The sequence below is a fragment of the Mya arenaria genome, chromosome 13 (genome assembly GCF_026914265.1).
Source record: "Mya arenaria isolate MELC-2E11 chromosome 13, ASM2691426v1".
Classification (NCBI taxonomy): Eukaryota; Metazoa; Mollusca; class Bivalvia; order Myida; family Myidae; genus Mya; species Mya arenaria.
The window spans coordinates 27,847,057-27,859,111 of NC_069134.1; the positions used below are offsets into that span (position 1 = coordinate 27,847,057).

A 12,055-nucleotide genomic window follows, 5' to 3' on the forward strand; every position below is an offset into this window, starting at 1 on the left:
GTTATAAATGGATAATGAAACTTTGATACGAAGCTTTAATAGTATTCAAGTTATTTATGATAAATACACAATAATGAAATCAGCAAGACGTATATACAGATTTTAGACTGTTAATGGACCATCCGATACTCTCTATATCTTAAATTAAGCTTGGTACCTCGATGCACGTGCACGCGCCGGTCTCATGGTGACATGTCGCAGATGTAGCATGCTTGCAGGCACACTGTTTCTTACACCCATAACCAAAGGACCACTCTGGGCACACTGTCAAAGAGAAGAATTTATTTGAATCATCTATTATAGTGTAGGAAACTTAAATTCTTAAATACATGTATGTAGCATAATCCACAGCGTCAGTGACGTGGCAAGAAGAAGAGCACAAATGTCAATGAAACAGACTGTAAGAAACGTCAAATCATCAAACTACAACCTCTTACCTGAACAAGTTTCATCCTCAGTCTGTTGATATCCTCTTTCACACACGCAAAGGTACCCTCCATCCGTGTTTAAACAGAAAGAATGGTCCATGCATTCGAACAATGAGACATTTTCACATTCGTTGATGTCTTCATCACACTTGGCAGACGTCCATCCTTGTTTGCAATCACATTCGCCCGTTGCTCTATCACAGCTTCTGGCGTTGTCGCAGTCACATGATTCTGTACAGTTCTCTCCATATCTCCACGACTCGCATTCTGGGAAAGTTATACGCTTATGTTAGTGTTACAATTTAAATACGTATTCGAAAGAAGATTCCTGGTTAATCAGCATCGTCGGATATCGACGTGCGAATCCTTCCGCTACTCCGATAAATTGACTATAGCGAATGTTTTAGTCGTTGGTATCCGACGACTAAAGCAGAAAACACGTAACACGTTCTTATATAGTTATTGTAAATCTGTTATCAACAAATTGATTACACCAGTTCAAAATATAATGTTGTTTCGTATACCTTTAAATAGAATGATAATCAGACTCATTAATAATTTACCTTCACATGTAACTCTGTCGTCTAGTAAACTATATCCTACTTCGCACGTGCATGAAAATGCGCCCGGGAAATTCGTGCATCCTTGGGTACAAGGAGTGGTTCCGCTTTCACATTCGTTTATGTCTAAAACATATATCACATATAAATTTGATGAAAATACAAGGCCAAACAAACACACACAATTTAAACAGGCACCCAAGTCATATGACAATACCAAAGGACACAACAAGAATTCATTCGAAACTCCTCGGCCATGTTTCATCGAAAACAACCTCGGATTTATGCCGGTACATCAGTATAAGAAGTTCGTAATTTTTTAATAATAGTATAACATTATTGAATAGTGTAAACGTGTTTTATTATCAAGTTTAAATTGATTGCAAGTGAAGTGATTGTATTTATAATAAAAGTTCCCAAGAGTAGAGTAATAAAGTTTAATTGCTAAATTGACATTACTGCGCGATCTACTTGCAGCGTAGTTAAATGTTAAAATTTCTGGTACTGTAAACCATCAATATCTATCTTCGAATGAACAAGAACTACCTTGTAGAATACTTATTAAATTAGGCAGAAACTCATAAGATACCTTCACAAATACTATTCTCGGTCATACTGTACCCATTATCGCATACACAAACAGGATAAGCATCTATAATTGCACATGTGGATTTTTCAGGACAATCGGCCGTTTCTTCGTCGTTGCATTCAGTTATTGCTGAAAAATCAATCACTACATTACAGGCGTGATCGTTGGCAAATTTCCATAAACGTCACACAGTAATGAAAAGAGATATGGGATAATAGTACAATATATTGTATCGGTATATACTAGAACTTACATTCATATTATATCTATTTATAAATTTTATTGTACAGACCTGAGCATGTTTTATTGTCGTCTGCCAGGGTAAAACCATGCTCGCATGAACAGTTATAACCTCCAATGAAGTTGACACAATTCTGATCACAAACTGATGTATCTAGGCATTCATCAATATCTAAAAATACAAGAAGACATATTTCATCGTTACCAACCAACATCAGTTAGATAACCAAAACTTTAAATTAAAAACAAATTCGATTTGGCACATGTTGTTGTTGTTTAAAAAGGATGCAAAACGATTGTCACTTTTTCATCAGAAAAGCGCACCAATTTGTATGCAAACGAAACGTCATTTCAGATATGACGTAGATCCCAGTCATATGTGGCGTTTGAATTGGACATGTGAGCAGGGCTTAAATTTTTTAATAATTTAAAATTTCAATTTTACTTCATCGATAATTGTTATCTCTAAAAACATACAATACATACTTTTACTTGTATATTTACAATTATAACGTAAATCGGAAATAGTTAGATGGATGCTGTTTTCAAGACGTGTAAAAAGTCATAAATTTGATACGTTTTGGTTAGATAACCTACAAAGGTTTGTTTTATTAAGATATGCAACATACCCTTGCAAGAGTTGTTGTTTCTGGTAAATCCATCAAAGCAATTACATTCGAAGCTGCCTTCAATATTTAAGCAAATCTGATCACAATCATGTAGATTCTCGGCGCATTCGTCAATATCTGCAATCAGTTTAGGAGCATTAATTCACTTTCGTTTTTCACACAGACGTTCGTACAAGAACATCGTTAGTATTGCCAATGTTCAAACTCTAACAAAAAATGTACTCTCATACATATAAAAGAAAAACAACAACAGCAAGAAACATATGAAGCAATACCCTGACAAAGACTGTTATCATCTTCCATATGAAACCCTTCCTTGCAGTTGCAAGCATAACCCCCGTCTGTATTCACGCATATCGTATTTGGGTGTTGATCAGTGCAGTCAACGAACCCACATTCATCCACATCAGTCCCGCAAGAATCGCCTTCCCAGCCACTATCGCACATACAACCTTAAACCACAATAGATACTACAAGCATGTTGTTGAACACTCAAAATTGATAAAACACTGAAAAATAGTTTTGATACATTTATGACTATATATTCAAAACACTCTTTGAGATACTCTTTTACTTAACAAAACGATTCTTTCCTGACACTTTGCGGGAATGACCGTTTCTAATGTTGATTATATCTTGTGCCATAACCCAATTGTATATCGTTATGTACTATACACTTGTTGTAAGGTTCTTAATATACATTAACATTGGATCTTAACAAGAATGATATCGACCAGTGTTGCAACATTTTATATGACTTTGTAACATTGATATCTTTAAAATGAATACTATTCAGGAATACATAATAATGCTAATACCCGATATTCTGTTGCAAACGCCATGGACACAGTTGCAGATGTTGGAACAGCTTTCTCCAAAATGATTGCCGTCACATTCTGCAATAATGAAAATGATAATTCTGCAACAAGTATTTTAACTTGGTGTCGTAAGTGTAAATTCCGTTGACTTTAGTGTTCATCTTTCAGCTAATCTTAATTTAAAGAATGAAACATTTGCAGTATTTTCATTCTATGGGTAGAACAACAAGACACGCCAATATCTCACTCAACTGTGGTTTATCGACTCATGGTTGTTCGTTAAGGTTAACGATTCAAATGGCATATTGTGTCAGAAACAGCGCGTCGCAATTATCCGTTGAAAGAAATGATAAAATATGTTAAAAATGTCGTATAATATATACAAAATACACATAACATGATTGCATTTTCCGATCAAATTACCTGCACATGTTAGTCCGTCGTCTTCTAATTTCCATCCTGGAGAGCAAAAGCACGAGAAAGAACCCTCACTGTTTCTGCAGTTGTCCTTTTGACCACACTGGTTAAGACTGACTTGATTGCACTCGTTAACATCTGCAAGACAATGTTGCATTTAGTGGCACCTTCATACCAGAATTGATATGTACATTTTAGCATATTTATCGACAACGGTGACAATTTTTGTAGGGCACCAGCTACTATTCGATGAAATGACGCTTTGATACTCTATTTCATGGAATCTGCGTTTGGTTAAAAATATAGGGACCGGAATGAATTTATGATCGTGTTTGTTTAGTTGTTATCTAATGCGTTTGAATATGCCTTTGTATTTGCTGAGTCATGCGTTTGTCTTTCTAGACATTGTGATTGTCAATCTAGAACACTGGCAATCTTTATTTCTCCATTTTCAACAATTAAGTCATGCTGATGTATCGCTTCTCTTTTTGCTCTTTCGAATACACTATAGTACAATAAAAACTACAGGGACAAGCCCAGTAGTCGAACAATCAAAAATAAAGCTTGTTTAGATGTACAAGACAAAGGCCCTAACGACATTTAACTAGAGACACACACTCATAAACACAAGATACACAACTGGAAACACCACAGACAGACCAAAGACGCATACAAATGAAGTTTTACCGATATATAATGGGACTACCGCATTGAAACGGTCAGTGAAGCATACCATGTATTGGGCAAATTAAATAGATCTACATGTACTTAACTATTGCAAATAAAGCACAATGAATCACCTTCACATTTGAAGTCGACATCGTCATACCCCTGAACGCATTCACAACCATAGGACCAGTCCTTGTTAACACATTGCGAATGTGGTGTTCCAGAACATATACTGTTATTTTCCTCACATTCATTGATGTCAATGGTACAATTGTCTCCGGTCCATCCCTGTATAATTATATCAAAAAGGGCACAACATTAAAAATCAAATCATTAAAACATGCAGATTTTTATAGTCACGATAACGTTTTCATCCGCAACCGTGTTGAAGTAAAACTAACTTCGATTAGGACTACAAGATTGTCAAAGGAATCCACGTTCAGAATGCTATATCTCAAATCAAATGTGAATGGTGACACCTTAAATATTCTGAGTTGTGTAACGATAAATAAAACTATCACAACCTTTGCACATAAGCATGTTCCTTCAATTTTGTCACATGTACTGGTCGTTTCCTTTAAACAAGTGCAAGAGCTTTCGCAGTTAGTACCAAATTTCCAATCTGGGCAATCTGAAAGAAATGAACGGCAATGGGTTAAGACAGTGGGTAGAGGTGCCAGAAGTTTGTTATGACAAACGGTTCGAAGTGACTTATGGTCAATAACCAATTACAAAAACTCAAAGTAGACATGATATTGAATTACACGTATTCACGGGTACTCGTATACTTTTATTTATCAACTTTTAGGAGGTGATTTCTTACTTGTGCATTTGTTATCCCCTGTTTTTAGGTAACCTGTTCTACAGCGACAAATGTAATTGCCATCCGTGTCAATGCAGTCAGAGTTTTCAGGACAAGTGTATGTATCAGAAACACACTCGTTGACGTTTTCATCACAATATTCATTTGTCCATCCTTGCATGCAAGTGCAATTTCCACTTATACTGTTACAAGACACTGTATTGGTTTGATTGCAAGGACAAGTACTTTGACATTCAAATCCATAGAAACCTGATTCACATTCTGAAAAAAAAGAATAATACAACGTGTTGCTAGACATTATATTTAAAATAGACAGTAAGTATAAACGGGATGCTTGGTTAAGAATGGGTTATCGAAAAGTTTCGCAGGCCACATTGACTGTCGATATCTTAAAAACAATACCAAAGTACACACCGTTTATTTAATATAAAACTCGACTTTTATTTTACGATTAAACGCTATTCCGATAGAATACCTCTGCATGTAATGCTGTCTGCCATAAGAGTGAAGCCGACATTACAGGAACAGTTAAACGCCCCGTCAAGGTTTTCACAATTCTGATTGCAAGGACTGTCAATAATGCATTCGTCAACATCTGAAACAGTTATATCCTCATATGCCAACAGTATGTCGATTTATTACACCTAATATTTTCAGATGTTTTGAGAAAAAGTATTATAAGAAGATTACTATAATGGTAGTTTACATTTTGAAGTGAGATCAAAATACATGTGTATCAAGAAACTGATTTGCAACATTAAAACCTATAGCCAATGCCAATCGGGTACAAACAATGTTTACCGAGGCATTGCTGGTAGCTTTCATCCATTTCAAATCCCTTTTCACACACACAGTTAGGGTTGCCATCAACGCTGACACAAGAGGAGTGTTCGGAACAGTTGCTTTTCTCCGCATCCGTGCATTCTGTTTTGGCTGTACACGTGAATTGAAATGAAGGCATAAACTTGCATATTTATGTAAAGAGAAAGCTTGAAGTCAAAGGTTATAAAAACGGTTTCTGCCCAGGAAACGAATTCAAGATTGATACACATCAGCTTAAATAGATTAGTCTGAACCAATATTTATTTAAAAAACTACAGACACAATGTCAGTAGCCGAAAGTTCAAACAAACATAAAATATCAATGTGAAATTTGGCTGCAATCATTATTTCATTACCGTGCCTTTATCCACAAACTTACATTAATACTCATAATACAATCGTGTAAGATTATGACAAGGATGACTGAATTATTGAAAATAGAATTTCGAGCAGAGACGTGTCGCCTGTTGGGATAGACCATCATTTTATCATGTAAAGGTCACCATGGCATTGACCTTTCAATGACCTTTAGATGGTCCCTATGGATTTTGACCTTTCGAGATTCATAGGGGTCATATATTTATCAGACATAAATGACACAATATGTTTTAAAACTCTACGATAAGTCTTCAAAGTTCTTCATCGGAAACGTAAGTGTAAAAGTAATCCCACATTATCTGCCATGCTTCGCAGGCGACACAGCAATACCATTTACCAATACAAGAGTGTCTATTTGTCAGATTGAGGTTGTAGCCAGGGAAGCAAGAACATCTGAATCCGCCATCGAAATTTTCACATAAATGTTCACACGGGCTTCGTATTTTACATTCATCAATATCTGTTAAACATAAAGCAGCAATTAAAAAATGTAATGAGGATGAAAACATGAACAATATGCTATGGTGTATGCTAAGCCAGAGGAACATGCCTCAGATATGATTTATGTTATGGCAATTCTATTAACTTTGAAACATGTAACTCTAATATTTACACACAGTGTACGTTAAAGAAAACTCACAAACCTTGACATGAACCATCGACAAATTGGTAGCCATCATGACAAGAGCATGTGTAGTCTCCGTCCGTATTTTCGCAAATTTGATCACAATCATTCAACCGAGGATCAGAACATTCGTCCACATCTAAGAAAATCATGTAATTGACAGAAATGAACTGTACATACTGCACCTCAGCGGTTACCTATTTTCAACAATCATTTTAAAACATATTTTATGATCGCTAAAACTACCTACAATATGGACGAAATACGGGGCAATTTTTACCGCCGTCATAAGGCATGAGCATCTGCAAATATGATTTTCTTCAAACTTACCAGCACATTTGATGAGTCCGCCGACAGTGTGATAGCCGTTTCTACACGCACAACTGAAACTTCCAGGGGTGTTAACGCATGTTCTGCTAGTATCATTATATTTGTCACAATCATGATGATCTGTTTCACATTCATTGAGATCTATTTCACACGATGTTCCAGTCCAGCCATTTTTACACTCACAACCTAAATAATTATTTATATAACGAATGAAAAACATTAGTTTACACGTAAACACACTAAAACAAATTTAAATTATTACAAAATATGCAATGCATCTTGTTATAATTTTTCTGTTAAACAAACTATTTTGGTAGCAAGTCAAAAGGTCAAAAATTTGGAAAATAGGTCAGAAAATATTCGAACTACTAAATAAGCTTGATAATACAAGTGTTCCCGTACGGGCAAAACATAAAAAAGCGTTGGATATACCTCTTTCTTTATGGCAAACTCCATTAATACAGGTACATGTACCCGTGCAATTTATCCCGTAATGATGTGCGTCACATTCTGTAACCAAAGTAAGAAGCTGGTAAAAGTATGCACGTTTTCAAAGATACCAATAAACTGTGAAAACTATTTGACCGACCATAACTGTTGTTCCTACAGTGTCGTTGACGGTATTTACTCAAAGCGCAATATTTATTATTCTCTTGACAGGCATTTGTTTAAATAATCATTAAATTGAAGTTTTATGGCAACAAGCAGATTCTATTTAGAATATTTAAATTCAGTTTAAAAGTTCTTATGTTACGTTTAAATGACGAGATTATATCTCAATTAGTAGCCTCCGAAAAATAGAATAGTAGAAAAATGCCTCCGGGGTAGAATATGCATAAAGATTTGAATGACAAAAACGAACGAAGGCAAAGATACTCTCAAAGTGAATCTTCGTCATAAAATGGTATCTTAAGATATTATCCATGCCCTAATGTAATTCAAATCCACCAGAAAACTCACCAGAACATGTCCGCCCATCGTTTTCCAGTTTCCACCCAGCTGAGCACTCGCATCGAAAAGACCCGATCAGATTGCGACAATTTCCTTTCTGTCCGCATAGGTTTCTTGCATCGATTTGACATTCATTTATGTCTAGAAAGGCATAGTACATAAATATGTCATTAGTAGGAGAATAACAATAATATGAGATAAATCAAACACTTAACATTCATGAACAAGTATGCAAAGCGTTGACAAATGAACATTAAATGCAGACCAAATTATCATTGAGACGAAAAACCTAAATTAAAGTCCTTATAATATTGATAATATTATGGAGACGAGTTGTATCGGTTTCAGGATGACGTTGTTGTCTTCCGCTTTTAAAGTTTATTCAATTTATTCTTATGTTTCAGTTGTCACTGACTGTGCCGGGTTCTTATTGCGTTGTGTGACCCTGATATGTTTAATGTTTGTTGTCGTTATGGCGTTATGTGTAAATTGTTGGCTGTCCTTTGGCGATCATAGTTAAATTAAAGGTTTCTAGTCTTGCCCCAGCAGTTACTATTGTTTTAATGTATACCTATACAGGTCTGTTGGTCGATTCCAAGCTCGTATCCAGGTTCACATCGACATTGGGCATTGTTGTCGGTGATCACGCAGTAGTGTTCACATGTCAAGTTGAATAATGTAAGGCATGGGTCCGAAACTGAAAAAAACACAAAAACAATCAAACAATATATACTGTTAATGGTTTACATTTGGAGTGGAACTAAGAATTACTGTTTAAAGACTCAGGAAGGTATGCGCCCAGTCCAGGCTCCCTTGCACGCTTATTTTGTCTTGAACATTAAATCATTAGTTGTAAGCAAGAAACAAAATGAAAATACTTACTCTTAATGCAACTTTTTCTATCGCTGTTTAGTTCGTAACCGAAATAACAGAAGCAGTTGAACTGTCCTGGGACATTTTCGCAAATTTGCTTACATCCTGATGTACCGAGTTCACATTCGTCAATATCTGTAAACAAAAAAAATAACACTGTTTAACTTTGATTGCAAATTATCAAACTCGATGAGATGTTCAACAATGTACTGCTAGTAAACTTTTTCTCCAAATAATATTATCTTTAATTTCTGCAATTACCCCGCATTTAAATATTGATAGTTATATAACATAATTAAAAAGTCAAACTATGGATTACCATCGCATAGGTCTCCATTTCTTGTGTATCCATTCAAACATTTGCAAGAATAGCTGCCGACATTGTTCACGCATTGCTGGCTGCAGTTGTGGGTTCCAATTTGACATTCATTGATATCTTAAACACACAAAATCATAGCGTTAAAGTTCGCAAAACAATACACTGAAGATTAATTAGCATAATAAGACAAGTGGTGACGGAAAGGTATAACCGATGCGTAAAATAAAGCTTGATTTTTAAATATGTTGTACCTGTACATGTTCCATTAGTCATTTTCTGATACCCAGTGATACATTGACAAAAGTAAGACCCCTCCGTATTTTTACATCGAGTCAGTGGATCGGCACATATGTTCGGATTATCTTCACACTCGTTTACATCGTCATCACACGTGTTACCCTTCCATCCGACCTCGCAAACACATCCTCGAACTGAGTTACATTCCCTCGTTCCTCGACTTGAACATGCGCACTGGATTGAGCAGTTGATGCCGTAATATGGTGATTCGCAAGCTTAAGAATATTTAGTGACATTTGAAACAACAGTAAAACAAAGCAATAAATAAATCCTTCGTACCAATATCTTCGATTATGTATATACAATGTATCTCTAGTCAATAGTGAAATTACAACATACCAAACGCCTAAAATTGCATGTTTAGTAACGATTAGACAACTTTTAATTGGCATTAACGATGCTTTTAAAGGAAAGTAAGTCTTAAAAAGAAACAATTTATAATGAATTCAATTAAAATCAAGAATTTATACAGAACACATGAATAAACGGATCAACCATACATACGTATACACTCAGTTTTCCCGTCGATCCTGTACCCTTGGTAGCAGCTGCACTCAAATCCCCCGACTGTGTTGGAGCATACTTGTTGACAGGCGCCTCTATTGCATTCATTGACGTCTGTAAAAATAAACAAAAATAATTTGCTTTCTCTTTGTCAAAAAATGAGCCTTAAAAGTTGAATTTCAAACTGAAACTGCTTGTGTGTTGTTGTTTTTTATAAACAATGGTTTTCTGATATATGTTTTGCATTAAAAAGTAAACCCTGTTTCCAAAAGCGCAACGTCAACGTTTGCTTATTCGCATGATAAACAGTTATACCAAACTGATACAAAAAGGAACACGTTATTGACCTTTACAGTTCAGTCCTGTCGCATCAAGTTCAAACCCGTCTTCACAAAAGCATGTTGTGACATTTGCAAGATTCAGAGTACATCCCGACGTGTTTCTGCAGTCAAGATCGGCTGACAGACATGGGTCATAATCGGTGTCTGAAATCAATTCGAATAATAAAATACTGTGATTTAAAAGAGATAACATCATCATCTTTATTCTATTTATAAACGTAATGTTAGAAGTGTTGAATCATATAACGATTTAAACTTATATAGTTAGTATATTTCAGGTTTTTTCATCGGTCATCTTTCACGTGACAAGCCATAAAAAGCAAAAACACCAAGAAAAAGTTTTATTCGCCGGTTTTGTAAAAACCGCGTGACGGAAAGTATGTGACCTTATAAACGGTGTTCGGTATGATGGAATAAACAACCGGAAGTATTGCAATATAAGCGTAAAACAAAATATAAGCGTATAACACAATACAGACTAAAGATATCGGTGTATATCCATTTTTATTTACCCTATTTAATTGAATATCTTTTTACATTGGCAACAAAACGATAGATACCTCTCATCATAAAACCTTAGTCTGTACTGTTACTAATTCTGTTTTTCTCCTACCTTAAAATCGAAATATGAACAGATAAAAGAGTTAAAAAAAATACATCGTCTGTCATCGCTAGTATTGAACAGAAGTGCCGTGGACCAATCGACAACGGTCGTCTGTTGTTTTAATGCAGTCGGACAAGTGGACATTTTTCGGCAAAGTAATGCCAAAGAAAACACCTTGATTCATAAAACCTATGATCATTGTAATATCTTTTGCATATCTTGATAGTTTTGGCAAAGGTTAAAGATGTTGCTTGCCGACGACGCCGCCGACACAAAGACAATCACAATACCTCAACGTTTTCATAAAAGCCTTCCCACTCTATTTCAAAAGTGAAAAGCTAAAATAGTTACCAATGATACAATCCCAGAGGGTTTCGTTGAAAAGAAATCCCGAATGACACGTGCATGCAAAACCTCCGTCATTGTTTAAACATACTTGAGTACAGTTATGACGAGCTTCCTCGCATTCGTTTATGTCTAAAACAAGAACACAGTGTAAAGTTCGTATTATAAACTAAATAATTATGATAGATAATTTATATCATAATGCTAAAAGTAAATACTGTTAAGAGAACATAAAAATCGAGAAAAAAACAACAACAAATGTTGAGAATGCAAACCTGAACAACTTCTACGGTTTCCACTGAGGCGGTAGCCAGAGTTGCAAGAGCATTGAAAACTTCCATCCGTATTCACACAATCTTGCTCACAAACGGAAACATTTGTCTGACATTCGTTAATATCTGAAAGAGCAAATTAAATCACAAATACTCTAATACTCAACACTACGATTGCAACAATACATATCAGTTATATAAGTTCTATGATAAGTAAAAGA

At 35.4% G+C, this 12,055-nt stretch overlaps 1 protein-coding gene across 1 annotated transcript in view; it reads right to left on the reverse strand.

Moving 5' to 3' along the window:
* The window catches only part of LOC128213450 (uncharacterized), a 59,346-nt gene that overhangs the window by 11,388 nt on the left and 35,903 nt on the right, over positions 1 to 12,055 (reverse strand). The window contains exons 57-83 of the mRNA XM_052919151.1: positions 11,838 to 11,960; positions 11,569 to 11,694; positions 10,620 to 10,757; positions 10,273 to 10,386; positions 9,723 to 9,983; positions 9,472 to 9,588; positions 9,162 to 9,287; positions 8,851 to 8,976; positions 8,289 to 8,420; positions 7,761 to 7,838; positions 7,329 to 7,514; positions 7,018 to 7,137; positions 6,711 to 6,833; positions 5,975 to 6,106; positions 5,649 to 5,768; positions 5,174 to 5,434; positions 4,875 to 4,981; positions 4,482 to 4,638; positions 3,688 to 3,819; positions 3,265 to 3,342; positions 2,722 to 2,898; positions 2,447 to 2,563; positions 1,870 to 1,989; positions 1,578 to 1,706; positions 992 to 1,114; positions 438 to 695; positions 158 to 264 (exon numbers count right to left, since the gene is read on the reverse strand). Coding sequence (XP_052775111.1) covers positions 158 to 264; positions 438 to 695; positions 992 to 1,114; positions 1,578 to 1,706; positions 1,870 to 1,989; positions 2,447 to 2,563; positions 2,722 to 2,898; positions 3,265 to 3,342; positions 3,688 to 3,819; positions 4,482 to 4,638; positions 4,875 to 4,981; positions 5,174 to 5,434; positions 5,649 to 5,768; positions 5,975 to 6,106; positions 6,711 to 6,833; positions 7,018 to 7,137; positions 7,329 to 7,514; positions 7,761 to 7,838; positions 8,289 to 8,420; positions 8,851 to 8,976; positions 9,162 to 9,287; positions 9,472 to 9,588; positions 9,723 to 9,983; positions 10,273 to 10,386; positions 10,620 to 10,757; positions 11,569 to 11,694; positions 11,838 to 11,960 — 3,788 coding nt within the window. The remainder of the gene's footprint in view (positions 1 to 157; positions 265 to 437; positions 696 to 991; positions 1,115 to 1,577; positions 1,707 to 1,869; positions 1,990 to 2,446; positions 2,564 to 2,721; positions 2,899 to 3,264; positions 3,343 to 3,687; positions 3,820 to 4,481; positions 4,639 to 4,874; positions 4,982 to 5,173; positions 5,435 to 5,648; positions 5,769 to 5,974; positions 6,107 to 6,710; positions 6,834 to 7,017; positions 7,138 to 7,328; positions 7,515 to 7,760; positions 7,839 to 8,288; positions 8,421 to 8,850; positions 8,977 to 9,161; positions 9,288 to 9,471; positions 9,589 to 9,722; positions 9,984 to 10,272; positions 10,387 to 10,619; positions 10,758 to 11,568; positions 11,695 to 11,837; positions 11,961 to 12,055) is intronic.